General features: G+C 40.7%; 1 protein-coding gene across 4 annotated transcripts in view; it reads left to right on the forward strand.

Moving 5' to 3' along the window:
* CHCHD3 (coiled-coil-helix-coiled-coil-helix domain containing 3) overlaps positions 1 to 27,844 on the forward strand; it is a 146,149-nt gene that overhangs the window by 98,561 nt on the left and 19,744 nt on the right. For all 4 annotated transcript variants that reach the window (XM_015861502.2, XM_015861569.2, XM_015861656.2 and 1 more), the window contains one exon: positions 18,624 to 18,694. In XM_015861502.2, coding sequence (XP_015716988.1) covers positions 18,624 to 18,694 — 71 coding nt within the window. The remainder of the gene's footprint in view (positions 1 to 18,623; positions 18,695 to 27,844) is intronic.

Genomic DNA, 27,844 nt, shown 5'->3' on the forward strand with positions numbered 1-27,844 from the left:
GGATAGGCTGCCCAGAGAGGCTGTGGATGTTCTGACCCTGGAGGTGTTCAAGGCCGGGTTGGATGGCACCCTGGGCAGCCCAGTCTAGTTCCAGATCTGGAGGTTGGTGGCCCTGCCTATGCCAAGGGGCTTGGAGCTTCATGATCCTTGTCATCCCTTTCAACCCAAGCCATTCAGTGATTCTACGATTCTATGATTCACTGACCCAGGAGACAGTGAGATAAATACTGTTTTTCAGGTAATGGCTGTTTATGTTGTATGGCTATTTATGTCATGCCCTGTTTTCCTAACTGTCGTGTTGCTTTGCAAAGGTGATTTTTTTCATAAGCCCATTCCTAGTCCTGCAGCTTGCAAGTCCTCACTGCTTGAATCTTACTTTCTTCCTAACTCTTCCTTGCTTACACAGTTATCACCGCTTTTCATCATTTACTGACTTCCAACTGTATTTTAACAGTAGGAATTTAATCATGTTCCCATGATAACTGGGCACTGCTAACCGCTGGTTTTCTCTGCAATGGTTTCAGTTTCTGTTAAAGATTCTTCAGTCTTGATGTTTGTGAAGTCTGAACACATATGCACGTTCATCCCATGAATAAATATTGCAGGTGGGGATAAACTGTGAGACAAGAGGGAATGCACGGAGCAATAGCAAAAAAACCAAAGCAGCACGTTGGACAGCTCCTGCAGTCCCCCTCAGCTCTATTCTCATGTATGAAACCATTGCTGGGTGCTTGTTAGGATAAGTTGTTCATCCAGCACTGCTTGGTTTAATGAAAACAAATCAGTGGATGCATACAATTAAACATAAACATGTCAGCGTTGCCTAAGTCACCCTTAGTGATCGTGTCTGCATCTGTTTTCCTTGATAGCTTCAGCTGCACTATTTCCCTTCCCCTTCCTGAGAAGCAACGAAAAATACCATGAGAAAAATTTCTAATAGGGAAAATTGAATAAACCAAAGAAATCTGTCATTTAAATGTCAGAAGGTGGTGTTTATCTCATTTCATAGGATATAGCAAAGTGTTTTAACATATGTGTGGTCAATGAATAAGCAGCTTTCCTTCCTCCCATGTCTATGCCCTCCTCCCAACCTTTTTCCTTTGTAGAAGTTTTGGTACAAAAGCTGTATTAAGTTAATACTGTGTTTAATGCAACCCTCAGTGAGATGGTTTGCTTGGAGTTCTTTGCCAAAGTATCACTTAGAAAATACCCAACTCCATATAGAACCATGTGAGCCACAGAATGTTAGGGTATCTGAATTGCAGTAATTCTTTAATCTCTTGCATGTTCCTGGGAATCTGATGGATATGTATTCCCTTAAAGTTATTTATCTTTAAAATATATATTGTGCACTGTTTTTCAATGGTCCAATTACTTTATTTTTGGACAAACTGAGCAACAAATGAGAAGAACCACACCAGTCAGTTTTCACTTGTTTTCTGTTCCCGACCTTTTGTGCACTCGTATTTGAAAACAAGAAGGACCCAGTTTATATACACCTTCCATTTAAAGAGGTATCAGTGACAAGATGTGCATTAAAACATTTTCTGAGCACCTTTTCATATTATAAAGTTCCCTTTTCTTCCAAGGCAGTAGTTAGTAATTTTTCTCATTACAAAGCAATAATAATTATGTGAAATGCTTCCCTACGTTTTTGTAAATCATCTTGTAAACCCGAAGGCTGAAACAGCCTTCCCAAGCACATACCGGCTTCATTTCCATTGCTGTCATTCTGAGTGATATTTTAATTTTTCTGCCCCTAAAAATACTTGAGTCCTGTAACAGATAGATAAATGAGAGAATCCCCAGGAAATGCTGCAGAATGTTTCTATTTGCCAGCACAATAAATGCAGAAGCTAATAAATGTCCTCTTACATCAGAAGGAGGCGTATAATGAGTAAATGATGGGAAAAGGAATTTGGGAAATAAATGATCAATCCAATCTAAGTCGACAAACAATTTCTTAATAACTTGGCCTTCGGTTGGAGAGAGGGCTGTGCTCAGCACAGAGTAGAAGGGCCTTTTCCATCTGGCGGCTGATAGATTTTGTGAGGTTGTTTTAGCTTCACCGAACAATAAGCCATGATTCACACACGGCCTTTCTCATGCAAAGTTGGGATGGTTTGCCATTTGTCTGTATGGGCCTATAGGGAAAAGGGACTGTTAGCAAAATCTAATCCTCATTTCTAATTCCTTGCTGTAAGCATCCAGTTGTTCTTCAGGACAAATGTTGGAAAAGGGTACAATTCCACAATATCTGGCAAAAACAGTGCTTTGCCCTGTATTCTGCCCCTAGTGCAGGTTTATTTTGTCCTTGTCATCTGAGTTTATTGTGCCCTTCATGTGCAAGGGATTAAGTCCTACCTAGCTGTGCTTGTGGCGTCATTCTTAACATCTGGGAGAGTCCAGCCGCAGGAAGAGCTGAACCAAAACCTTAGGATGTGACCACAGTTTAAGCCTGCTGCAAATAGAGAGGGGAAGATAAATGTACCAGATTTTGTGCAATGTTCTGATATGGATCTCTGCTTTGTCCAGGCTCTGTTGCAGAAGTCAAAGGTTAAGTACATTTTTTCTCTGTTGTATTACCCATGAAGCTCCCTGAAGCCAGTGCTCCAGCTTTAAAGGTGGGAGAAGGAGTTCAAGATGAGCAGGAGGGCTGTAGGAAGAAACCTGGGGAGAACAGACAAGGAGAAAATCACAGTAATGGACTTGGTGACAAGCCTACTGACAACTTCTTTTCAGCTGAAGTTTTTGCTTTGAAGAGAGCAAAACCAATTTGTCTTGTGCATTACCCAGATGCCTTTAAAATCTCCAACTCTCCGTTCCTTCTATAAAGAAAGAACAGACAGCTGGCATTGCACTTCTGCAGCAGAGGCACCGTATTTGTGAGATCGCTCCTAGAAAAATGTGTGATCTTTACACTGATATTTCAAAGGTGAAGATTTCTTCTTTCGTGTATTCTCTTTTACAGAGCTGTTTTTCAGCCTGCGGATGGATTCTGTGGTTGGCAACGTGCTCAGTATGCTGTGGGTCCAGTTGAGCTGCGGAGGGGCTCATGTTGCTCGTGTTGCTTTTAATTGGTATTTCCAGGCAGCTTAGAAATAGTGGTGAGCCATCAGTGGGGATAGGGGTTGGCAGCGATAATGCAAGGCTGGTGGTGTGTTCAGTGCTCTTCAAGTGTGTCACAGGGAATTGAAAGTTCTTCCATCTTATGCCTTTCTAACTGAAAAGCATTATACCTGAAAGTCGAGACTTTTCAATATGTTTCTATTCACATGCATATTGCTGTGCCTCAAAAGGCCTTTCCTTTTGAAATATGGAAAGATAATCGTGTGTTTGAAATGAGTAGATACTCTCCTGACACTTTTGAAATCTTTATTTTTTTTCCCCTTGTCAGAGAGTTTAACTGTTTGCACTACTGTGGGCCATAATCATCTAGGAATATGTATTTATGCACACTAAAATACAAAAACATTGCGGTAATTATGAAGCAAATTCAAATGAACCACAGCAGAAGAGTTCAAACGTGTGTCTAATTCTCAGGGAAGAATTACCATTTTTTTTAAAGTCTCACCTTAACATTTCACTGTTTTTTCTATCTGGTGTAATCCAGTTGGAAATTCTTCCTGCAACCAAATTGGTTGCCTTTTTGCCTATATATTAAACATAAAGCCCCCCAATCAAATAACCCTTGTTCCTAAAACAACTATAGCAGTGACACAGAGTGTGTTTTTAGCTGATGATGCCGTATGTCTTTTTCAAAGCATTGCAGATAACTGTTGCTGCATGCCGGCTCACATGTCTGTTTGTGCCAGGCTTGCCCCTGATTTCAGTGCTTAATCCTCACTGGCCTGTAGTTTTCAGAAGTGAAATCCTATCGGTGTTCTGCAGTGGTTAACATCCCAAACAATAACTGCTTCTTTTGATGGTGCAAATGACCTGTGTTAGAGCAACTACCTCATTTTTTATTTATTTATTTATTTATTTATTTTGAGAAAATGAAAATTTTGCTTTTAAGTATTGAGGAACAATTTGAAAAGAGAGTGTGATAATCCCATGTCTGCTTTATGCCATGGAAAATTCACCATTTTTTTTTTTTCCTTTGCCTCAGTTTCTTCGATCATCATCATCAGAACAGTGCAATCATTAAAATACCACATCAGGAGTGAATTTTCTGATAACTTGCTCGCTTTTCTAAACAATAAATAAGAAATAGCACATTTCATAGAATTTAACATATATAATGTTTTGAATTAACTGCATCCAGGCCTGGGGCCCCCAGCACAAGAAAGATGTGGAGCTGTTGGAGCAGGTCCACAGGAGGCCACTAAGATGATCAGAAGGCTGGAGCAGCTCTCCTATGAGGAAAGGTTGAGGGAGCTGGGATTGTTTAGCTTGGAGAAGAGAAGGCTCAGGGGAGACCTCATTGTGGCCTTTCAGTATTTTCAGGGAGGATATAAACAGGAAGGGGCACAACTGTTGACAAGGGTGGCTTGTGGACAAGGGGGAATGGTTTTAAACTGAGTCAGGGGAGGTTTAGGTTAGAGATTAGGAGGAAGTTTTTCACTCAGAGGGTGGTGATGCGCTGGAACAGGTTGCCCAAGGAGGTTGTGGATGCCCCATCCCTGCAGGCATTCAAGGCCAGGCTGGATGTGGCTCTGGGCAGCCTGGTCTGGTGGTTGGCAACCCTGCACATAGCAGGGGGTTGGAACTTGATGATCATTGTGGTCCTTTTCAACCCAGGCCATTCTGTGATTCTATTTTATTCTATGTTACTATTTACTCATTCCTTGCTCAACTTATTTAACAGGCTTTTAAAGCATGCTTCATGGTTAGTTTATTCAGCAGGTTTTGCTGGTAACAAGCACAGCATCCCAAAATGTCCTTTCTTAGAATCTGTGTATTGTTGAATGAAGCATAAAGAGAAAATAGTGTTTTGGAAGAAGTGACACTGTCTTAAATCAGGACTCCAGGCACTCCTTTTTCAGGGGATACTGTTGTACTGTGTGGATCACTCAGCAGCTCTACCCATCCTTACTCATAGTTTTCTGCTTCCTGTAGTTGAATCTGTTCAATTTGACGAGTAGAGGCTTTTGCTGTCTTGTTCCCTGTACTGCCAGAAACAAGTGAACTGTTGCTTTTTTTTTTTTTTTTTTTTTTTTTTTTTTTTTTTTTACTTAATCCTACCAAATAATGCATTGCTAGCATGAAATTTGAAGCAAACATGAATCGTATTGTATTCATTACACATTTCAAACAACTTCCATGAGCTTCCTTCCTTGTTAGGAGTTTAAGGGCATGGTGGGGATGGGTTGGTGGCTGGACCAAGTGATCTTAGTGATATTTTCCAACATTAATGACTCCTTGATTCTGTGATAATACCTGTAGGGGTGAATGATACCTTTCTATTTGAGCAGTTGATACAATTCAAGGAAATTTTTGGGAATGTGGATGCTTTTCAGATATCTGAATTTACTGGCAATTTTTTACTTCTCTTCTTGGTTGGGCTTTAAGGAGTAGTTTGAGAAGAGAGGAAATAGGTAGAAAGCTTCTGTGTGCATGTAGCATAAATGCAATTCCTGGTGGCATGATCCCTAAGACACAGATGTAAGGAATATCATCACCCTTGTAAGTGTTCAAGACATGATTTTCCAGTGTCCTGGGCACCCGCTTCTAGTTGAGCCTAATTTGGGTTAGATGGCCTCTGAAGGTTCATTTTAAATGTTCTGTGAGTTTTCGCTATAAAATGAAGCTTGCTGATTGAGATGATTTAACTTGATGCTTCTTACTTCTAGAGAATAGATACCTTCTATTACATTAATGCAATCAGCAGTGCAGAAAGTTTCTTTAGTGTGTGGTAAGCTTTCAATGATGCTAATCCTACAAGGCAATGCCACGTCTCGCAATAACCAAATTGATGTTTCTCCCATAGTAGGTTTAAGTTAGCTGGCTATGAGGGCGCATGGGAGATTTCATGAGCTTCATGTGGGAAGACCATAGAATCATAGAATCCCCGAGGTTGGAAATGATCCACAGGATCACCCAGTCCAACCATCCACCCATCACCAATAGCTCTCACTAAACCATGTCCCTCAACACAACATCCAAACTTTCCTTGGACACCTCCCTGGGCAGCCCACTCCAGTGCCTGATCACTCTTTCAGAGTAGTAAAAGGAAGAGTATGTCCTTCTTGGTAAGACTGTGTGGTTGTCACACATTTAAGGTGGGAACATCTAGCCTACATTAAGTATCAGGGGTCAATCAGCAGTTGCTGATGAGAGATGATATGTGCCATTGAATGGTTATCAATCCATCCCCTAAGTTTGGCAAGAGAATGACTTGCCTCCATTCTGTTCGTGTGTTTTGCTATTGATTATCAAGGTATCACAGTTTAAACATCTACCTATGGGCAGCTGAGGTGTTTCATGATGAATCCCATAGAGACAAGTGCTGTGGACCGCTGTCATTGCGCACAGGGGATGAGCAGACCTGCTGTATAATGCCATCAATGCCCTACAGAGACAAAGGAGTTCATTTGCCAAAATAGATGGATGCTGTGCAGGGGAATATACATAGAATAGAGAGTGTGTTCCTAAAAAGCATCTAAAAATCCATTCAGACTAATGAGGAAAAGGTTTCTTTGAAGGGCTGTGGATGTCTAGCAAAATAGAGATAGTAAAGCACAAGTGATGGCTTTGAATGGAGAAGATAAATAAAGAAACCAGTAGAAGAATATACATATGTAGGAGAGAACATTCACTAAATAACTTTGGGAAGGCTGAAAGGCAGAATAACAGCTCTGGCTTGAAAAATGGACAGAGCACTGTGGGAGGGAGAATTGAAATTGATGGTAAGGATATACAGAACCTGCACACACCAAAAAAAAACACAGGAAAAAGAATCCTGCTAAGTAGTGAGAATAGTCCTCGGAGGTCATGAAACAGAGCTATAAATTGCAAATGTTTTCCAGGTCTGCATCTGAATTATTTGCCGTGGTATAACTTCCAGCTGTAGGAATTTTGTGGTGCTATTGAGAGCAACAGAACTGTGTTTTTCACTTCTGAAGCAGTGTATATGGTGCTAATGATCACACTGTGGTATGCTGAGAGAACTTAAGCGTTTTCTTTCTCGTAGGTCCTGGAATTTTTATTTAGCCTTTTTTTTTTTGAGTGAGAAGGCCACCTGCCTTAGTTTTGGCTGTGTTTCTTTCAGAAGGCTGTTTCCAAACAAAATGGGTCTTGTGGGATACATCACTGTAAGAGCACTGAAAAAGCCTCGCATTAGTTTGATTTAAATTTGCTCATACCTCATTTCATTTCTTGCTAACCTAATTATCAGCATAGCTCTCAATGTAGAATGAATAGGAAACATAATTTTGTAGGAGTCTCATCATTACCAAACAAATCCGTGTGATCCTCAGCATTTGTACTGCAGCAATCCTGATCTTTTCACACTGCTCAAACCAGTCAAAAGCAGCTACAAGAGGCTATCCTGAAGTACTTTATTCACTTCATAATCACCAGAAGCTGTTACTGGTACGTAGTTTTGTGACTTTTGCTTAGCTTTAGTTTTACATCAGCTGCCAGTCAGTTGATGTTTTTGGGATTCAGAGCTTTCACTTTGATTTTCATCTACTTTTCATTTATTTGAAAGAAGATGTAGCCAATCCTTAATTCTGTATGTTTGGCTTCAGCCACAAAATGAATTTCATGCACAGCTGCAGAGCAAAGTACATACCTAATAACTGAGTGTACATACGCATGGCCATAACATTATTCAGTTTGGAAGGGGCCATGGAAAGTCCAACCTTCTGCTCCAAGGAGAATCGCCACTGGAGACAGACAAGGTTGATCAGGGCTTTCTGTCATCAGATCTTTGTCAGCCACAGAGGCTGGAGATTCCACAGCCTCTAAGGGTCTCTGTCTCTCTTCTTAATTATACCTGGAAGAAAGCATTTTTCCTCATGCCCATTCAGAAACTCAGTTGATTTTATTTGCAGCTGTAGCTCTTGTTTTCTCACTATAGGAGCCCATTTCTTTCTTGATGATGAGCTCCTCTTCAGGCTTTTAAGGCTGCTAGGTCATAGAATCATAGAATTGTTTGAAGGGACCTTTGAAAGTGGTCTAGTCCAACTCCCTTGGAATGAACAGGGAAATGAACAGCTCAATCAGCTCAGAGCCCTGTCTGGTCTGACATTGGGTGTCTCCAGGAACAGGGTATCCACCAGCTCTTTGAACAAGCTCTTTCTAGTGCTTCACTACTTACACATATATTTAAGAAAAGCTTTTTATTCAATCTAAATCTCCTTTCTTGTAGTTTGAAATCATTTCTCCTTGTTTTATCACATCACCCTGCTAAGGAGCCTGTCACCTTCTTTCTCATAGGCCACCTTTATATACTGAAAGCTCCTTAGATCTTCTCAGTGCCTTCTCTTCAGCCTCAGCTCCCTCAACCTGTCCTCATTAGGAGAATTCTTCTTTCCTTTGGATCATTTTTGTGACTCTCTTCTGGACATGCTCCATCAGGTCCAATGTGCTCCAGCAGATCCTTCCAAGTCTTGCTATCTTCCAGACTGAACGGTTTATATTTCATTCCCCTCTCCTATAGGGTATCTGCCCCCATTCTTGTGTTATTTGCAAACTCGGTAAGCGTGTGTTCCATCTCTGTGCCATTAGTTGAGGCATTAGGGAATGTTGTGGAATGGACACTTGAAAAACTCTGCATGTAACTGACTCTTAGGGGGAGACTGATGATCCAGCCAGATTTTCACCTGCAATTAACAGAAGAAATTTTCTTTTATTGGGCACTTTAATGAGATAACTAAATGAGTTGAAACATTGGAAATGAGCGATTTTCCCACACCGCTCCTCTGAATATGGAGACTGAGCAACATGATCTCAAAATCATGGCTGCTGTAGTCCATTGGAGGGGCTACATTGGCTTTGGAGCTTTGTAATAAGTTTGCAGTAACAGCTTCTTGGGGAAGCTCAAGTTTACTTCCCCTGCATGTAACACCACTGGATTTTCTAGGAGTTATCCATGCAGCAGATGAGCTACATCTGTGTATGAATATAACAGAAGACTTATGCTAAGCTGACTTTGTGCTGCACTAGATATGGGATGCTCTGTGTGTCCATACTGATGATGAAAACTATCTGCAGTGCTGGATTGCAGTTCTATATAACCGTATTTGAAATAACTGTATCCAGCTAGTGGGGGTGGGGAGTTGGGGAGAAAGAAACATATTTATACTCTATACATTGAAATAAAGTACTGAGTTCTCCAACATAGACAGCCATTCAAGGCTCACGGTCATCCTCATTTGCCTGTGAGCTGGTGTTGTTCCCTGTAACATGGCTTTTGCCAGCCTGGCCTTGAATGCCTCCTGGAATGGGGCATCCACAGCCCCCTTGGACAGTATGTGGTTGGACCACATGGACCCAGTGGTCCCTTTCCACCTCAGCCATTCTGAGTTTCTTTCATTTTGGGGATGGAGGTGGGTGGAAAATCTGCTTTTGGTTGTGTAAAAATAATATCCAACAGATACCCTTAGGGAGAATGTAATTTATAATGTGTGAGAGGGAAAGGGGTGAGACTAGAAGAAAAGTTGTAAATAAGAATGATTTAGATTAGGCATCTTGTCATCAGCAGGAGATGTAAATATAGTTGTGCATTTACACATGCATCTCTAAGATTGAGAACATTTGTATTAAAGACGGTACTACAATTACATGCAGATTAGATGCTTGGCTGAATAGCTGTAAGAATTTTGAATAGATTTGTCCTTTTCACAAAGGTTTTCATTTTCTTTGGCAGTTCTGAGTGTTAACAAATTAGAGATCAATGCTCTACTAGGGCAGAAACGTGAAGTGCAGCATATCTTGGAAAAAACTTTAGAGGCATTAATAATTGCAGCTAAAGGTATTAGCGGTGCCTGAAAAACAGGATTGGAAATTCAAAAGAAAAGGTTGAAGCAAAAGCTGTTTTGCCCATTTTCTGCTGATAAATGAGATAGGTGTTGTACACCATTTGGATACTCTTTCAAACAGAATGTATAGTCTTTGACATGTAATGAGATAAAGGAAATCATGTTTGGAAGTGAATTGTCTGCTGGCAGGACAGTTGCCAAGATGCCATAGTTTCTTTCCTTTGTTTGGGTAGGTTGCAGTACTGTCTCTGACATCTTCAGCTCTATTTGGGGTACCTGTTTGACTTTGAATCCCTCTGTAGAAAGTTATTTGATGGAGATGGTGCCCTTAGTCTTTCCTACAGTCTCTAGTAGTTCAGACATGCAATCTGTCAGTGGAGCACTGTGGTCCAGAGCCAATTTCTTTCAGGTCTTAAGAGGAGGATGACCATACTGGTTCTACAAAGGCGTGAGAGTAAAGGGCAGAGGAGAGGGGAATTTGCACTTGAATTTGAGCCAATGTAGAATGTACTTACCTCAAGGCAATCTAAATTAAACCCCTGAAAACAAGTCTTGGCTTTGTTGTTTGAATGTCCTCCATAGGGCAAGTCCAGAATCCCAGATCCTTACCTGAGCTTTACTGAATTACAGAGCTTCTCTAACAGTTTGTCTTCTCTTTCCCAACCTTGCATCTACTTCTCTTTCTTGCGGTTATCATTACTTTCTGCTTTGAAAGCATGTCCCCTGATTTGTGCATATCTCTTTTGTTTATGTCAGTGTTTCTAAATAGTCCTGAGCATCCTCATACCGTGGTTGTGGTCTCCCATCAAGGAATCTCTTGGCTGTCTCTTTGTAAGTCCCAAAACTCTGGAAGTTATCTTTATGCTGGAGCTCGAATTAGAAAACTGGTTTGCTCTGGAGAGCAGCCATTCTCATATGTTCAGTTTGCATAGATTTCCACAAAAGCTGAATAACTCGTGTTTTCAGCCCTATAACCAGTTACGGAGAACTTTCTTGGTCCATCCAGTTAGGTCTTGTCTTGTGATGAAGGCAAAACAGCACCAAACGTTCAGCCATTCATTCAGAATGGGTTTAGAATAGCACATTAAAAAGCCCAACAAGAGCAGAAAGCATAAGATGTGGTAGATTCCCTAAATAGGGAGTTGGACCTTTCTTGTTTCATCTGTGGAGCTGAAAAATGCAACAGTTGGCTGCATTGTGCAGCTGGGCTGAATGAGAGTGGTCATAACTTCTATGAAAATAACTTGTTTAAAAATTGAAGCAAAGGCCTGTTTTGATGAGATTTCAGGAGAAATTACTTCCTTCATGTATCATTTTAATAGCATTTGTGGTGGAATAAAGATGCAGTATTATTTGAGAATCTGTATGATGTTACATGCTTGGCTTTCCCTGGCTTATTAAAATAAATTCAGAGACAAATAGAGGTTTTTAATCCAAATAAAGATGCAATAAAAATGGCCATATATTTATAAAGCAGTAAGTTAATATCATTTGAAACTTAGATATATGGACGCTGTTTAGTACTGCAATAGACAGTCTTATTGTCTTACTGTCATTCCCTCTTCCCCAGTTCTTCCTCTTTTTTTGCACGTTCGTTGGTTTTATTGGCAGCATCAGAGATTAAGCATGACCGTGTTGTAAGGGCATTTCTTTCAGCAGTATTTCTTGCCTTTTTCTTTATAATCCATGCGGTCAACTTTATGTGCCTAACAGTGGGGCATGAACTAGTGATCATGCATCTTATGCAGTGACTCCTGCTACCCGAGCCACAGTTTTCTATGGGTTTTCTTTGCTGTAATGTTTCACTTTGGGCACGTGTGGCTGTGCTTGGCTGCTGGTCCCCACTTTGTGGTGCAAAAACAGAGTGGGGACTGTGGCAGCCTTGAGGCTGGGTTGATATCTATGAAGCTTAGGAACAGTTTCTTCCTAAGGGCTTTGGAAATCTTTTCATTGAAGGCCATATAGGTCTCAGGCTGTGTGTCAACAGAATGAATAAAACAAAACTTCATGTTATCCACAAGTGAGTTCATAAAGGATACTGAGATGAAATGGCCAGAAGTTCAATTATAGGATAAAAGACAGCCCACCTTCAGCCGCAATGGATTAAAAAGAAGCAGAGAAAACTTTCCAATTTGCCATTTAAGGAGCATGGTAATCTTTGCCTGCCGAAGCTTTGAGTCCTTCCGTGGGGGAGGATGACAAGGAAAAAGAAGTCTTTAAATTAAAAAATTCTCCCCTGATTCTCAAAGGTGCCAAACAGCCCAAGCTCTTCATTCCTCTGGTGGGTGGAGCAGGTGCAGAGCTGCTCTGAAGTCAAGCTGTGCTCATTTTTGTCTTTCTCAAGCACTGACTTGAAGCAAAGGCCACATTTGTCTCCTTTGTGTGGAAGTCACACGACTTTTCCTTTGTCAAATAAACTGTTAACTACAAAACTATTAGATTAAAAATTAAAAAAAGAATACCTACCCTTATATAGAATGCATGAATGTTATGTTCATATTGAATTGGATCAGGGCATTAAGAGCCAAGAGGCTTAAAAGGAAAACTTCAGTGGCAAAAAAAGAAGTCGCGGTACATCTGCAGTGAAAACAGCTTCAACACATTTGTTATAAAATAGTGCATATAGGTTATGTATCTTTAGTGAAATTAAATGAGGACTCTCAAGTTCTCTTGGTTCTTTTTGACAACCTTTTATCAGCTCGGATGACACAAGATCTGTCAGAACTTGATCATCCAGGATATCTGAAGATTTTCAGCCGAGAGTAAAAGATGCACTTCTGCTTTGAGGTCCCGCATGCAGACAAAACAGGTGACCTCCTCGAGTTCTATGGGACTTTATTTCCTTACACAGACTTTTGAAATCAGAGCCGTCTAGTTAAATAATCATACTCCTGTTCCTCCACAATATGCTCTTTAAGAAGCGTCTGCTCTTACTTTTCTTCAGGGAAGTTTTTTTTTCTTTGAGGGCAAACACAAGGAGAATACTTCTTTTTGTAGAGCATATTTTGTTCCACCTGAGCTACAGCACACCTTATCTTTGCTAGGGCTCTGTGTATTTATCAGGGGAAATTGGATAGATTTAAAGTTAAATTGCAAGCCTCTTTCCTTTGGCTTCTCTTCCATAATGCCAGCCTACATCTCCCTCTGTTCCCACACTTTGGAGATGGCTTTTCTAAAGCTTTTACCAAAATCCCGACCTTTCTTTTGAGGAAGGATATTAAATGAGATGCGCGGCAAACGCTGATTATCAGTCGTTTTAATTTGGTTGCATCCTGTGTTATCTGCTCAGTCTTCAAGCCATAAACACTGAAGTAACTTACTTAACATGTGGTGGTGCTATTCAGGCTAATTGGATTACAGTCCCATGTAAAATTAGTCACTGCTGTGAGTTTTTGTAGGCTTTTCAACAGAACTCCTCTAATTGCATACTGCCTGCACTGTAAATAACACCGGGTTACACAAAGTGACAGTGTTTTGAATATGGCTGATTTGTTAATATTGGACCTAAAGGTTAAGGATTTTGTGCCCAGAAGCAAAAATTGTGCCCTCTTTGGATCATTTTTGTGTTTTTGGTTTTTTTTTTGTTTGTTCGTTTTTTGGTTCTTTGTGCCTAAACTTTTCCTGTTCCAGTTAAGCAGAAATGATATTACTATAAAAGTATCCATCTATGCATTTATTAAAGCAGTGTTCTCCCTTCTCTGTCTCAGATTTTTGTTATCATAGCAAGAACCCTTGGCCATACAAACCCAGGTGGATAAGCAGAGGAGCAAAACTGTGTTTCTTACATTGTATTTATCCGCTTGCAAGTTGGGAAACTTTGGCATAGAAGGCAGTGGGCTTCTGCAGTTGATGCAGATCTCTAATGCATAACCACACCTGCTCATGTAATTGCTGTGATTCCCCCATATGATCCCACTTATTCAGTACACATGGTGCTCGGTGTGCGTGGCATCCATTATTTATTTGACAGCATTCAAACTTCACAAGATTGAGGTAGGCCCTTCTGCTTTGCCATTTCTATAATATTATAGAACTGAAAATAAATGTCTTAATTCCTAAGTCTAAACCTTTTATTTTGTACACATAACAAATGCACAGTTGCTAAATTCAAAATTACTCCAGGTTCTATTTTTGCTTGTAAGAGGGAGGTAAGGCACTGGTGGCTTGGATTCTTAGGTTAATTTCCCTCTATTTCAGCAGCTTAAATCTTAAATCTCTATGTTGAGCTACTTACTGAGCCCCCTTTTGTGTGAGCAATGATAGTGAAATTCAAACTATTCTCCATATTCTGTAAGGTGTGAGATCTGCTGGCCTGAATCCTCAGTGATCAGACTAGATTCTTTGAACAAGCTGAAGTTTAGTCATCAAGAACCACATTTGCCACTTTGTGCTGATATTAAAGTCAAGCAACACACCCACATTGTGTAAGAACTCCATAGCAGATGCAGAAATAGCATCTTCCAGATAATCTGGGATGATGATTAATTGCCATAACCCTGACATTTCTTCTTCCCTTCTGGAAGATCCTCGGCTCTTTCATAACATAATTCCTGCACTTTCATACTTCTTTCAACAAAGAAGGCCATAATAAAGGTCTGCAGAAAGCCATCGTTCTATTATACAGCTGAAGAGTATAAATGAGAGGAAGATGCTGAATAAGCCTGTAAGCAAGGATTGTTTTATAATGTGTGCTCCGAGGGGACCTGAATCAAAGATAAAAGGAACTCAGCTGTACTGTTTGCTACCATTTTAGTAGCACCGTGAAGAGAATCCTTGAAATATACATATAGGTAGATTCCATATGTTTAAGAAAGGCACATTTATTACCTTAAACATCTTACATGTTTTTAGCATATTTATGGAGATATTTTTTAGATATCTATCTATATAAGTGGAATGAAGCTTGGAGAAGAGAAGGCTCCAGGGAGACCTCACCGTGGCCTTCCAATATTTGAAGGGAGTGTATAAACAGGAGGAGGGTACAGTTGTTTGTGAGGGTGGATAGTGATAGGACAAGGGGGAATGGTTTTAAACTGAGACAGAGGAAGTTTAGGTTAGAGATTAGGAGGAAGTTTTTCACTCAGAGGGTGGTGATGCACTGGAACAGATTGCCCAAGGAGGTTGTGGATGCCCCATCCCTGGAGGCATTCAAGGCCAGGCTGGATGTGGCTCTGGGCAGCCTGGTCTGGTGGTTGGTGACCCTGCACATAGCAGGGGGGTTGAAACTGGATGATCATTGTGGTCCTTTTCAACCTGGGCTATTCTACAATTCTGTGATTCTGTGATCCTAATCCAGAATTACTCTGATAATCTGCCACTGCTTCTAATCTCTGTATTGGACCACAGTTTTATCTTGTGCTTGGGGCTAAGCAATCCATGCATATTTGGACTACATACACAACATAAATACAGAGACCAGGGGAAATACCTGTGTTAGCAGTGCTGTGTTATACCACCGTGTTTTCTGTGTTTAGAGGAATGCCCACTGCATTCTTATCAGGAGGATTTGAGAGGACTTCTGAAATGATATTTCCTCTCTGGTTTATAGAGAATATCTCTCTGAAAGAGAGACTGAATGACTTTCAAATGAAGATCTGATCTGAGAAACATGGCACACTTTATCTAAAATAACAAATGATTTCTCAATAGCTTGAGTCTATTGTAGGATTAAAACTTCTTGGCATATATAGAAGCTCAGCTGATCACTTGAACTGCAATTAAAAAGTAGAAGAAGTACACTCAGAATATTGTTTTTGTGTCAAAAACGCTCCTTCATGCTTGAAAATGATAAAAAATTGCAATCGATCCTTACAACTGTTGTGTTCATCTTTATTGATCAGGCCAAAGAAAGACAAATCGCAACCCAAATAAGATTATAGTAAATGTTAGCGTCGTAGGGGACTGTAGGATGATAGAGAGCTATTCATCATCTCAAATGGTGACCTGTCCACACTCGCCCCGCAGTCAGCCTGCTGTCTAATCACATCCCTATTGATTGCATCTATGTCCGAGGAACCTGGACGCGGCTGTCATTGGGCAGCTGGGATTGCGGGACGTGAGGGGGTCACTGGTGTGAGGAGGATTTCATTTTCATTTTCTTACCGGCCAGCAGTGATTTATGAAAAAATAAATGACCCCGAGTCGCATGCGTGGAAGCCTTGATTTCGGTACAAGTGAATGATTAGGTCTGAAGCTCAGAAGCAGGGCTGCAGCAGACCACCGCGCTCTTTGTGATCTGTGTGTGCCCTTTGACCATGGGAGTCGCTGCACTATTTGTTATCATTTGCAGTAAAATATTGGCCTGGCGATGCAATTGGAGCCGTGTTCAGAGTTGGTGTTATTGTCGGTGATTTCTGTATGTATCAAGTCCATAATTCACATGGAAGGACCTTGGAAGGTGATTTCCTCAAATGGAAAGGGAAAATGTTTTTATTTTTTTAGATAGCGCTGCATGCTTTGGAGTTTCCATCAGATGTTTCTACCATAGTGAGCTTTCTTCCCTGCATTTCACATTACCCAATTTGACACAGGTACATTTTGTTCAGGACGTGTTTGCTTACTCACTGATCGAGGATACTGTCATCTTCAGCACTTGCAAAAGAGTGAGCTTTCCATTTAAAGGGCTCTTTTGCTTATTTTCTGGCAGTGTTTTGGTCACATTGCTTTTTCAGTGTCTTCAGTAAATATCTTAAATCACTTGCTTTACCCAAAATAGAACTGGAATGACACTTCTCTGTACTGCATTGTTCCATGCATGTATACTAAATGCTCCAAAGAAGCAAAATTGTGTTACGGAATGAATAACCTTAAACCGTAGCATTAATAGGTAGGTTGTTAAAATAAAGATTCAAAAGGCTTTTTCAGCAGTCACACAGCGTGTAATTGTAAGAGTTTTGTTGCCATGTTAACATGCCTTCCTGGGATGCCAGATGACTCGAGAGTTGCAACACTAAGAAGGGGATCTTGCAAGTGCCAAGAACACCTTGGTGCTTCTCCACAGTGTTGTTTCTCCTATTGGCTCCTCCATTCATGGAAAAACAATGTTTCAGAGAACTTTTGAACTGCTTTAACTTTTCATTATTCCTCCAACTGTGAAGCCAGGTGCCTTTGCTATTACGTCTTAAGTCCAACTGTGCTAGGACTATAAAAATCTCTTTAAAAATACCAGGTATATATTATCCGGACATGAAGCATCACAACATTATAGTGATTTGTCTTTGAATATTCTATGTCCCACTGAGAAATTTTGCCATTTTCGTGTATAGAAAAGTTTTACTGCTTGATGACTCAGTCTTGTCTGACCTGCATTTTGGAAATTGATCATATGCACGTGCACGGTCTTACACTTCAGCCAGAGGAATCGCAGGCATATATACAGGCTGGAAGGAACAATCTCTGCAAGTAGCCCTGCAGAAGAGGGATGAAAAACTTAACATGAGCCAGCACTGTTCTTTTGCATCTCAGAAAGCAAATGGCAAGCTGGGTTCCATCAGCAGAGGGGTGGCAAGCAGGGACAGGGAGGGGATTGTCCCTCTCTGCTCTGCCCTTGTGAGGCCCCATCTGGAGTAATGCATCCAAGTCTGGGGCACCCAAGACAAGAAAGACAAGGAGCTGGTGGAGAGGGTCCAGAGGAGGCCACAAAGATGATCAGAGGGCTGGAGCACTGCCTCCTTCAAAGGAAGGCAGATTGAGGGAGCTGGGCTTGTTCATCCTGGAGAAGAGAAGGCTGTGGGGTGACCTCATTGCAGCTTTTCAGTTCCTAAAGGGAGCCTACAAACAGGAGAGGAGTCAACTCTATGAAAAGATAGATAACATCAGGAGAAAGGGAAATGATTTGAAGGAGGGAAGATTTAGGTTGGATATCAGAGGGAAGTTCTTTACTATAAGAGTGTTGAGGTGCTGAAACAGCTGCACAGAGAGGTTGTGGATGCCCCGTCCATCCCTGGAGGTGTTCAAGGCCTGGTTGGATGGAGCCCTGGGCAGCCTGGGCTGGTATTCAATGTGGAGATTGGTGGCCCTGCCTGTTGTGGGGGGGTTGGAGTTTCATGATCTTTGAGGTCCCTTCCAACCCAGGCCATTCTGTGATTATATGATTCTCAGAAGTGGTTGAAGCAACTTGGGAGTGTTGGAAATTAAACTAAATGTCTGCAAGCAGCATTGTTGAGGCAAAGAGCAAAAGGAAGAGTCAAGCTGTGGTTAATTTATTGTTCAGCCTCGGAGCCTGACATCAGTATCGTGTGCAGAATAGTTGGGGATGTGTGTGTAAGTAACACAAAGAGACTCAAACAAAGAAGTAAGGATTCAATATTTGGATTTTTTTTTCCTAGTCGAGAAGCTTCACAGGTTGCAATATTTCCTAGTGCTTAACTGTGTGAATTGTACCCTGTCTCTCTTTGCAGTTTCCTTCTTGTGAGTCATCTCTTTTGCAGAACCTTCCAGGGCCAGCAGGACACACTTACTTACTTAACAAAAATGTCTGTGGAGCTTTGTAGTATAGCAGAGATGAGGGCTCTTGGGTTGTTGTCTTTGCATGTTTGTTTCCTTTTTGTTGGTGGTTTGGTTTTAAGCAACTGAAATGTGTGAAATATCTAAATTAATGTTACTTACCAGGTGTTCACACATATATAACAGCTATTATGTGAAAACCATATTATTAACTCTTAGACTTTTTTTCCTCTATTTTTAACTTTACAGAGTGCCCAATTCTACAAAGTAACCACAGAGCAATACCAAAAAGCTGCCGATGAAGTGTCAGCCCGGTTCAAGTAAGTCTTTTCTACCTTTGTTTTTGAGCCTGGCAAGTAAATGAATTCTTATCCATTTTAAAATGCATAGTAACTCCCATTTCTGCTATCACAGATCCTATCAGTCTGTCTTGGAAAAAATGCTGGTTGTTCAGATGAGAGAATTTTGAAGAATTTGGAGGCCATTGCATAGTAACCATAAGCTTCATGGAAATTAGATGCGCAGTCAGTAATGTCCTAATTAATCTGTATTTGATAAGATGTGTGAAGTATCCTAAAAATATATTCTTTAACAATTTTTTTTTCCTCTGCTGGGACAACAAAAATGTCATTCCAACTTTGCATTACAATAGCGTTCATCCTGTGCTTGCATGACGTGAAAGGATTTAAATTAGCAACTTCACTTTGCCCCTACCGATGAAGGTCAAATTAAATAAATTTTATTAGTCCTGAGGATGGGTAAATGAAGATGCAGTAATTGATGTATCAAAGTGACTCTGACCCTTAGCCTTGGACTCTTCCCTTTTTGCTAGTTCATCCATTAGGTAGAAGGTACCATTTATCATTTCAATGAGGATACAAAGAGAACTTCATACAACCTTATAGTTTCAGTGGTAACCAAGAAATGCTGTGCAAAGGGAATTGTTTTTGTTCCTGTTTTTAGGTTTCTGGAGGCTTTTTGTTGTGTTTTCGATTTTGTTTTGTTTCTCTCTTTGATGAGAAAGAGGAGAAAAGGTTTTTCTTGAGCTGCTGATAGTGATGGAAACTACTTAACTGTAAGATAAAATCATTTTAATGTGAGGAGTTGCTAATATTCTCAAGTGTGTATGTGAAATCTTTGTGCTGGTTAATGATGCAGAGTTTATATAACTGTGGTCTGAATTTTTATGTCCCTTAAGTGAGAGGGACAGAATGACCATTGACATTGGTGCGATTTTAACATAATTTGGAGGTCTTTCTGTTACAGATGGGAAGCCTGGTATGCTGTCATTCACTGTCATTATTTTCAACTGTGTAAGAACCCCATCAAGGGGGTTATTTTTCCTTCCCTTGTTGTGGCTGCTTACTTTCATGTTTTTAAATCGTCATTATTGCCGATAAACTAGCTTGTACTATTTCAAAATGAGATGTTATTGTTATTTGAAATGGTAGTTGATAGGTTTGTGTTGTTATGGCCAGAGGTAGGAAACTTTTTGAAATCTGTTTTTTTTTTCCCTGGTATGTAATCGATTTCCTGAATTAATCAAATGCTGTTGGGTTCTTTTTGCATACAAAGAGCTGGCTAATGGACCAGTCAGCATCAAACAACAGCTACATATTTTAAGAAAGCCATTTTGAAGGATGCTTCAGGCTGTGTGTATAAAAGAAAGAGTATTTAACAAAGAGGACTTTGGTAATTGGAGGTTCCTTTCAGTAGAGCAGACTGGTCAGTTCTTCATTTTCTAAATACTAGAGTATTTAGTATTTAGATATTTATTTAGTATTTATAGATTTATTATAGTATTTATAGATTATTATTTATAGATAAATATTTAGTATTTATCATAGAATCACCAAGGTTTGAAAAGACCTCCAGGATCACCCAGTCCAACCATCCACCTCTCACCAATATCTCCCACTAATCTATGGCCATCAGTACAGCATCCAGGCATTTATTGAACATAATAGGTCTCAGCTGTTTGACCAGACTTCATTGCATCCTCAGTACTGGAAGTGCAGTGCTTTCTCTGTACTTCAGGCCAGTTTTTCTTGAAAATTATTTGGAGCTTTCAGATGAGTGGATCTGATTTTGATCCATTGCATTAAATGCAAAAGGAAAACGTTAACAGAAAGAAAAGATGTCTAAAATATGGACATAAATCAGAATAGGTTTGATGAAGGGCATAAAATCTCCATGTTACTGTACCATTTTAAACTCTTGCTTATGTAAAATCCTTTTAAATGGCACATCTTTTTTACTGAGGGTTTAAATTCAGCAGACGTAATTTTAGCACTGCCTTTTGTGTGTAGCTTGATGGATAAATTATGAATGATTTAGTGAGACCTGAAGATGATGCTCTTTTGGCGTCGCCAGGCACTTCTCATGTTCAGTTTAATTGCACGTGAGGATTGTGGACAGAGTTTCAAGCAGGGGTGTTTAAAGAGCTTGTTTAATTGGCTGTAAAAGGAGAATTAAATAAGGTTGAACTGCTGAATTTTGTTAATGCATAAACCAGTGTGCTGCGTGTCAGTGTGATTTCAGGTTCTAAGTGAGAGACTAATAGATCTAATTGTGGAATTATTATAAAAGTCTCCATTTTAAGCATCTACAATGCAGTGAGTTACTAACTGTTATTGAGATAACTTGTATTACTACAACTATTTAAGCTGTATCTCTTTCAAGAGCAAAGTGTTGTGGTTAATTACTTAAATATTTCCTGGATTTTCTTTTCCTTCCTCCATTTAGTCCTTGAAATTACATCAGCTGTGGCTTCCTCAGTCTACAGGGATAGTTTAGCCCATTGAAGGGGAATAACCAAATATCCCATATAGGTTTTGTATCCGAGAACTGACAGCTCTTCTGTACTTTGTCTGCAGACCTTATTGATGCCTGTTTATTACCTTCTGCAGCGCTGCCTAGATTAGACTGATATTCCAAATGTTCATGATAAATGTTTTATCTCCGTGGGGTCCTGATACACATTGATCAAATTCTGAATTATCAAATGGTTCATCTCTTTAAGACACTAATTCACATTGATCAAATTCTAAATGACCAGGTTCAGCCAGTTCCTGCAGTACACAAATTACATTAAAACAACATTACTAGGGCATGCTGCCTTTTCTAATGTAGGAGTTATGTTACCCGCAGTTACATTATAACCAGAATTATTATATTATGAAGATGTCTCTGTTATAATGAGAAGTTTACACAAGAAGAAAAGAATGTGATGTTACAGGAAGAACCAGGCTTTGGGCAAAGATTTGGACTTTTCACTAATCAAATTGTACATTCATATAATTTTTTTTCCCCCTTAATTTGAAGGGCTGGTAGCGGGAAATTTGGCAGCTGCAATGGTGACATTTTATTCCCCCGTGGTGTTTAGAGCCAAGTAACGTCTTGATTACTCATTTAGGAACAGAGTAAGCAGAGAGCTCAAATCCTGCCTAAAATAAATATTTCTCCTTTATTTCCTGTGTTTTTTGATTCCTTTCAGTAGATTACACTTCATAACTATGCACTAACGCTTGTTCAAAATATTTATTCCCGTCCTGCTCTCTCTTAGCCAGCATGAAGTTGCTTCTGGCTGCAGGTTCCTTGGCAAAACAGTGTTCCATGGCTGTTTGTTTGGATTTGCGCTGCCTTGGTGGTGATTGTACAAAGCAAAGCATGAATCACACAGAATCACAGAATCAATAAGGTTGGAAAAGATTGGACCATCTAGTCCGACGGTCAACCCATCTTCACAATGCCCACTAGGTTATGTCCCTGAAATGAATCATACAATGGCCTGGGTTGAAATGGACCGCAATGATGAGCAAGTTTCGACCCCCTGCTATGCGCAGGGTCAACAACCACCAGATCTAATAGGCTGTAGTGGCCTTGAATGTAGTTCATTGTGGGATGATTTGGGACATGGAGAACTCAGAGGGTGGTGACACATTGGAACAGGTTGCCCAAGGAGGCTGTGAATGCCCCATCCCTGGAGGCATTCAAGGCCAGGCTGGATGTGGCTCTGGGCAGCCTGGTCTGGTGGTTGGCGATCCTGCACATAGCAGTGGGGTTGAAACTGGATGATCATTGTGGTCCATTTCAACCCAGGCCATTCTATGATTCTATGAGCAGGATTATTAGGCAAAACTTCAATATCATGCCTTCCTTTAGTTACTGGCTGCTGTGTCTTGAAGCTCGATTTGCTAATGATTGCTGAAGATATAAAAAAAATAAAGCACTGTTATGTTGTATACATAAATATATACAAAATATTCCTTTAAGTTGTGTTTTTGCCAAAATTCACAATAGAAACCATAGCTGACAAGGTTTTGATGAAGCCAAATAAAATGAGGAACAGTGACACAGTCTCACAAAGCAGTGATGGACACTAGAAATAAAAATGGAACAGTTCAGAGAGAAGATAAGGTTTGTAATGACAACTTTGGACCAAGCACTGTGAATGTTGGGTCATTTCAGGGCACACATGGTGATTTTTCATGGGCTCTTCTGTACTATCTGTAAATTAGGAATATTGATGGTTCCTTAATGTATATGTCTTCCGTAACTATGATGTGACACATAGCTGTAACGCAGAAATCCATCCTTGGTACCCATGAAAATAGTTGATGCCGCTCCATCTACATGTGCAGATCTGATGCTGAGAAACAGCTTTTTCTGCCACCTTAATTAGAATTAGTTACATTTGAAAGCTAAGATTATAAGCACAGAGTATTAATTATTTACAAAATATTACATAATACCCAGCAATAGCAAATATAGAACTCTATGTAGAAATCCTTGGACAGAGCCTTCACTCTTGCCTTCGAGTGGAGTCCCTTTGCTCAGCCAAAAAGAATCATGGAATTGCTCAGGTTGGAAAAGACCTTAAAGATCATCAAGTCCAACCAAAGAGCATGGAGTCCAACCACAAAGACAGGACTCTGAATAGAAACATCCTGAATTCATTTCTTCCCTCAGAAGTGTAGAATGCATTGGAGTGCTTTGTTACAAAGCAGTTGTTGTGGTGTTGGTGGTGATACTGTTGCTGACCACGTTCTTAAATTCCTTTTCCTTCTATGTAAAAGAAATGGCAATAGGATTGACTTTTCTCTGTGTGTGTGTTTATGTGTAACTGATTATTTATTTCAGTATTCATTCTTAATATAACGTTATCATCTTTGTAACATTAGCACTTGTCGTGTCCTCGTCTCACACTGAAGAAACAAGAGCAAGCTGAAAAGAACCCACAACCAGACTTAGTCAGATCTGATTCAGCAAGTCAGTAAGAGAAGCACAGCTCAGCACAGTGCTGTTTGGAAACAATGCCATCAGTCACAGCTGGGGACGATGGTCCTGAGTTACCCAAAACATCCCTCAGATGAGCACAGGGCTTGTGTGTGTCTAAGTTATGCTAAGAGTGTTAAATAGTGTTAACTCAGCTTTTTGTAGTAGCAGAGAATTCCTTCTTTCTGCTCCACTGCTCTGTCTGCTTTTTGGGAGCCTTGGTGCCCCAAGGCTGCTTCACTGTATCTGCACCAACAGTTGTGTTCACACCATACAGAGGGTGACACAGTGAGTTGCTTAGGTAAATTTAAGCAGTGCTGTTGGCTGATAGCATTGCACAGCACTGCACTTAATGAGAGAAGTGTAAATGTTGTTTTGTGGAGTGGATGTGGTTCTGTCACCCTTCCTAATTTTGTAGCAGCTTGGATTCAGAACACATTAAGCTGCTTCAGGTGGAAAGAGAAGTTGATAGAGACTACAAATCTTTTTTTGCCTGGATTATTTATTTAGTACATCCGAAATCCTGTTCCTTTTGAATGTAAGAGGAGTAAAACCAAATTTTTTGGCTCACCTCTTTCAGCCAGAACTTGGTGCTAATGTACTTGTCTCAAGGTTCCCTTGAAGGGAGGAGTGGGGAATGACTGTTTAACGAGTGCATAGTAATGGGACAATTGGTTTTAAGCTAAAAGAGAGGAGACTTAGAGTAGATGTCAGGAGGAAGTTCTTCTCAGAGGGGGTGATGAGGTGCTGGCACGGGCTGCCCAGGGAGGCTGTGGATACCCCATCCCTGGGGGCATTCAAGACCAGGTTGGATGGAGCCCCATCAGCATGGTCTGGTGCCTAATTTAGTGGTTGGCAACCCTGCCCATGGCAAGAGGGTTGGAACTAGATGACCTTTGAGGTCCCTTCCATCCCAAACCATTCTATGATTATTATCTAATATTATGATTGCAACTCATTGAGTCATGAATTTCTGCCTTTGGATAGATTTGCCTGTTGCTGAAATGGCTTGGTGAAGGACTTCGGTCAGCAGTTATCCCTCTCTCAGCTTTCATCCGACCCATGCACATGCATAGGAGAATTTCCTTTGAACAGCTTTAGAATATCAAAATTCTATAAACCCCTTATCCAGTACATTTACCTACAAAATGATCGCTTCATAAATGACAACTTCAGTTTTCCCTGCAGCAACACAGATATTTAACTTTCTCCCTTTGATCGATAGAGCCCATTAGGAATGAGAGTACTCGACAGAGCTGGATGAAATATTAATTGCGTGCTTTTTAGCTGGATGCAGATTCATCCTGAGAAAGGTGGGAGCGGGGGATTCTGGCATAATATCTGTGCATTTATGTGGTAAAAGAACTCAGAACCATGAGTCTGTTTGCACGGGTGTGTGTTTTCATTGCAATGTTTGAACTGCGATGTCGACTTTAAATGCTCTTATTTGTGCTGGAGATAGTTCAGAAGTATTCAGTGCCATTTTTGAGAGTTAGATTAACTTTTTTCTTTTTCTTCTTTTTTTTTTTTTTTTTTTCTTTTTTTAATCCTTGATTGAAAATGTAGGTAGGGCATTAGCTAAGAGGCTCAAGTCAATTCTTTCCGTGTTTGCCCTAATCCTTTTTTCCCTGGTCTCCCTTTTGGACATCCTGGCTACATTCATTAAAGCTCTCCTCATCTCATCGCAGATTTTTCACACAATTAGATATTTTATGTTCTGTAATTGAGAAACCAATCATTACATTAATTTCAGTACAGCACAAAGTTTTTGGAAAAGGCTCCGGGGAGACCTCATTGTGGCCTTGCAGTATTTGAAGGGAGCATATAAGCAGGAGGGGGAACGGCTGTTTGTGAGGGTGGACAGTGATAGGACAAGGGGGAATGGTTTTAAACTGAGACAGGGAGGGTTCTGGTTAGACATTAGAAGGAATTTTTTCACTCAGAAGGTGGTGTCACACTGGAACAGGTTGCCCAAGGAGGCTGTGGATGCCCTGGAAGCATTCAAGGCCAGGCTGGATGTGGCTCTGGGCAGCCTGGTCTGGTAGCTGACGACCCTGCACACAGCAGGGGGTTGAAACTGGATGAACATTGTGGTCCATTTCAACCCAGGCCATTCTATGATTCTATGATTCTATAACTAACAATTATATTTGATATGAATTAGTACTTAAAATAACAAAAAGTTTTTGGTAAAGCAATCATAGTAGGATAAGATTTCTAACAGATGTGGGCAAACTACACTTGTTTATCCAAATGTCCTTTTCCTCCTCAGGTGCATCAGGTTGGTGTGTTAGGAGAAGAAAGCACATGCCTGTGTTTCAGCACACCACGGGCTTTCTCTATTTGCTTACACAGCCGCGTTAAGTAATTTTATAGACTTCTCATGAAAGCGAGCAAGTGAAACTCTTCCTTCATGCATCAGTGGCCAACAGTTAAATTGGCATGCTCCCTACTTTTGTGTGCTGGTAATCAAGCAAGTCCCCTGAAAATTGATGGATGCACTCATTAAGGGCAGTTCTTGCTGCTGGCTGCAGTTTCCTGAGCCTCTCGGAGCCGGCGAGCACTGACGGTTCGCGGCGCAGTTGGCACATTGTGCTCCATGCAGTACATCTGGCTCCCCACTCCCTTTCAAGGACTAAAGCCTCTTGTTTTAATACGTTAAGCATCCTTTGTTGGGATTTCGTGTGCACACAAATAAATGATTTCCCACTTAGGGCATTAAACCGGGGAAGGTTAAAATCCACAGTCTCTTCCCTTTGTTATTAATTTGTTCTCTGTTTTATAATCTCGTGTTGCTGAGATTTGCCAGTACCTTTTTAAGGACGTTTTTATGAGTCTAAGCCATCTGCAGAACCAAAGCCTACAAATCTCACAGCCCCCACTTCTGAGCACACAGCAGCCTCTCTTTCTGGAAGGCAGCGGGTTTTGCAGAGTTGATGGCACGGCTCTATTTTTTTAAGACTCATACACCTGTTTTTCCTCTTAGAGGGTGAAGAATGAATTGCCAATTACTTCTACATGTTCCAACACGACACTTCATATTGCAGGAGCGTGTGCTACCTGCTCAGCAAAGGCCCCCAGCTATGTAACCAGCCGTTCCGAAACGGTGGGGTGGAAAGATAGCAACCTTCCATCGGTCACTAATATTTGTGCATGTGCAAGCTGTGGGAAGCCAGGTCACTGCCACTGACCTTTGTTTTCCCAGCAGAGCTCTTGAACAAGATGAAGTGATCAAAGCAGGATGCCAGCACATCAGCACGATCTCATTACTCTGTAAGCTGCACGTACTGGTGCTGCTGTTGCTGCATCAGGCAATGCTGATTTGCATTCACAACACCTCCATTACTTCTCATTTGTTGCTACTTGTAATTAAGCACTTCTTTCCCCCCCCACCCCTTCATCCTTGCCCTTCCTGTACTGTTGGGCAGTAGAGAAAAAAACAGACCACAGGCATTCTGTTTAGACTCCCATCTAAGTGAAATCAAAATTGTCAAGCCAAAGTATGCATTAAACATTTTGGGAGATAATAACAAATCATATGCTTTGCGACCGACTGTGGTTATACTCAGAAAATAATATCTGTAAAAATAGAATCAAGATGACTTACGATGGAGTTAAGCTGTACTGCTGGCTTCAGGTTCACTTGCGGTTAAGTTCAAAAGTAAAACTTTGCTCTTTAATTGCCTGTAGTAAAAATTATTACCTGGACTTGAAAATTGGACAGTTTCTTTGGGGTCTAGCAAGTACCTTCCAGTCACCTTCTTACTCTGTAATTATGGAAAGCTAAATGGCAGGCGTGTTTTTTATGTTTCCTGTATTGGAAGTTGACACTGGGCATGTGGAGAATGGAGATGCTTTAATAGCTCTTTCTCTGAGAAGAGTTATACTTTTAATTGCATTGTATCTTCCATTATTGCTCTTTGTCTTCCTGTTTGCTTACAGCAATCCAAATCACAATGAATCTCAGAGCATGGAGAGTACAGTGAAGATTTCAGCCTTAGTGAGTGGTCGGGGCTTCAGCATAAAGTGGCCGTCAGACCTGAAGCATTCGAGAAGCTGGTCCTGCGTTTGTGCTATAGTACATGCAGTGCAGAGCTGCAGCTGTCAGCACCTGGAGCTGGGGATGCTGCAGCTGTAGGCAGCTAAAAGGGTGGCACCGTATTGCTGTGTGGTGGGTGTCACTTTTCTGTTTG

This window comes from Coturnix japonica, chromosome 1 (assembly GCF_001577835.2).
Source record: "Coturnix japonica isolate 7356 chromosome 1, Coturnix japonica 2.1, whole genome shotgun sequence".
Lineage (NCBI taxonomy): Eukaryota > Metazoa > Chordata > Aves > Galliformes > Phasianidae > Coturnix > Coturnix japonica.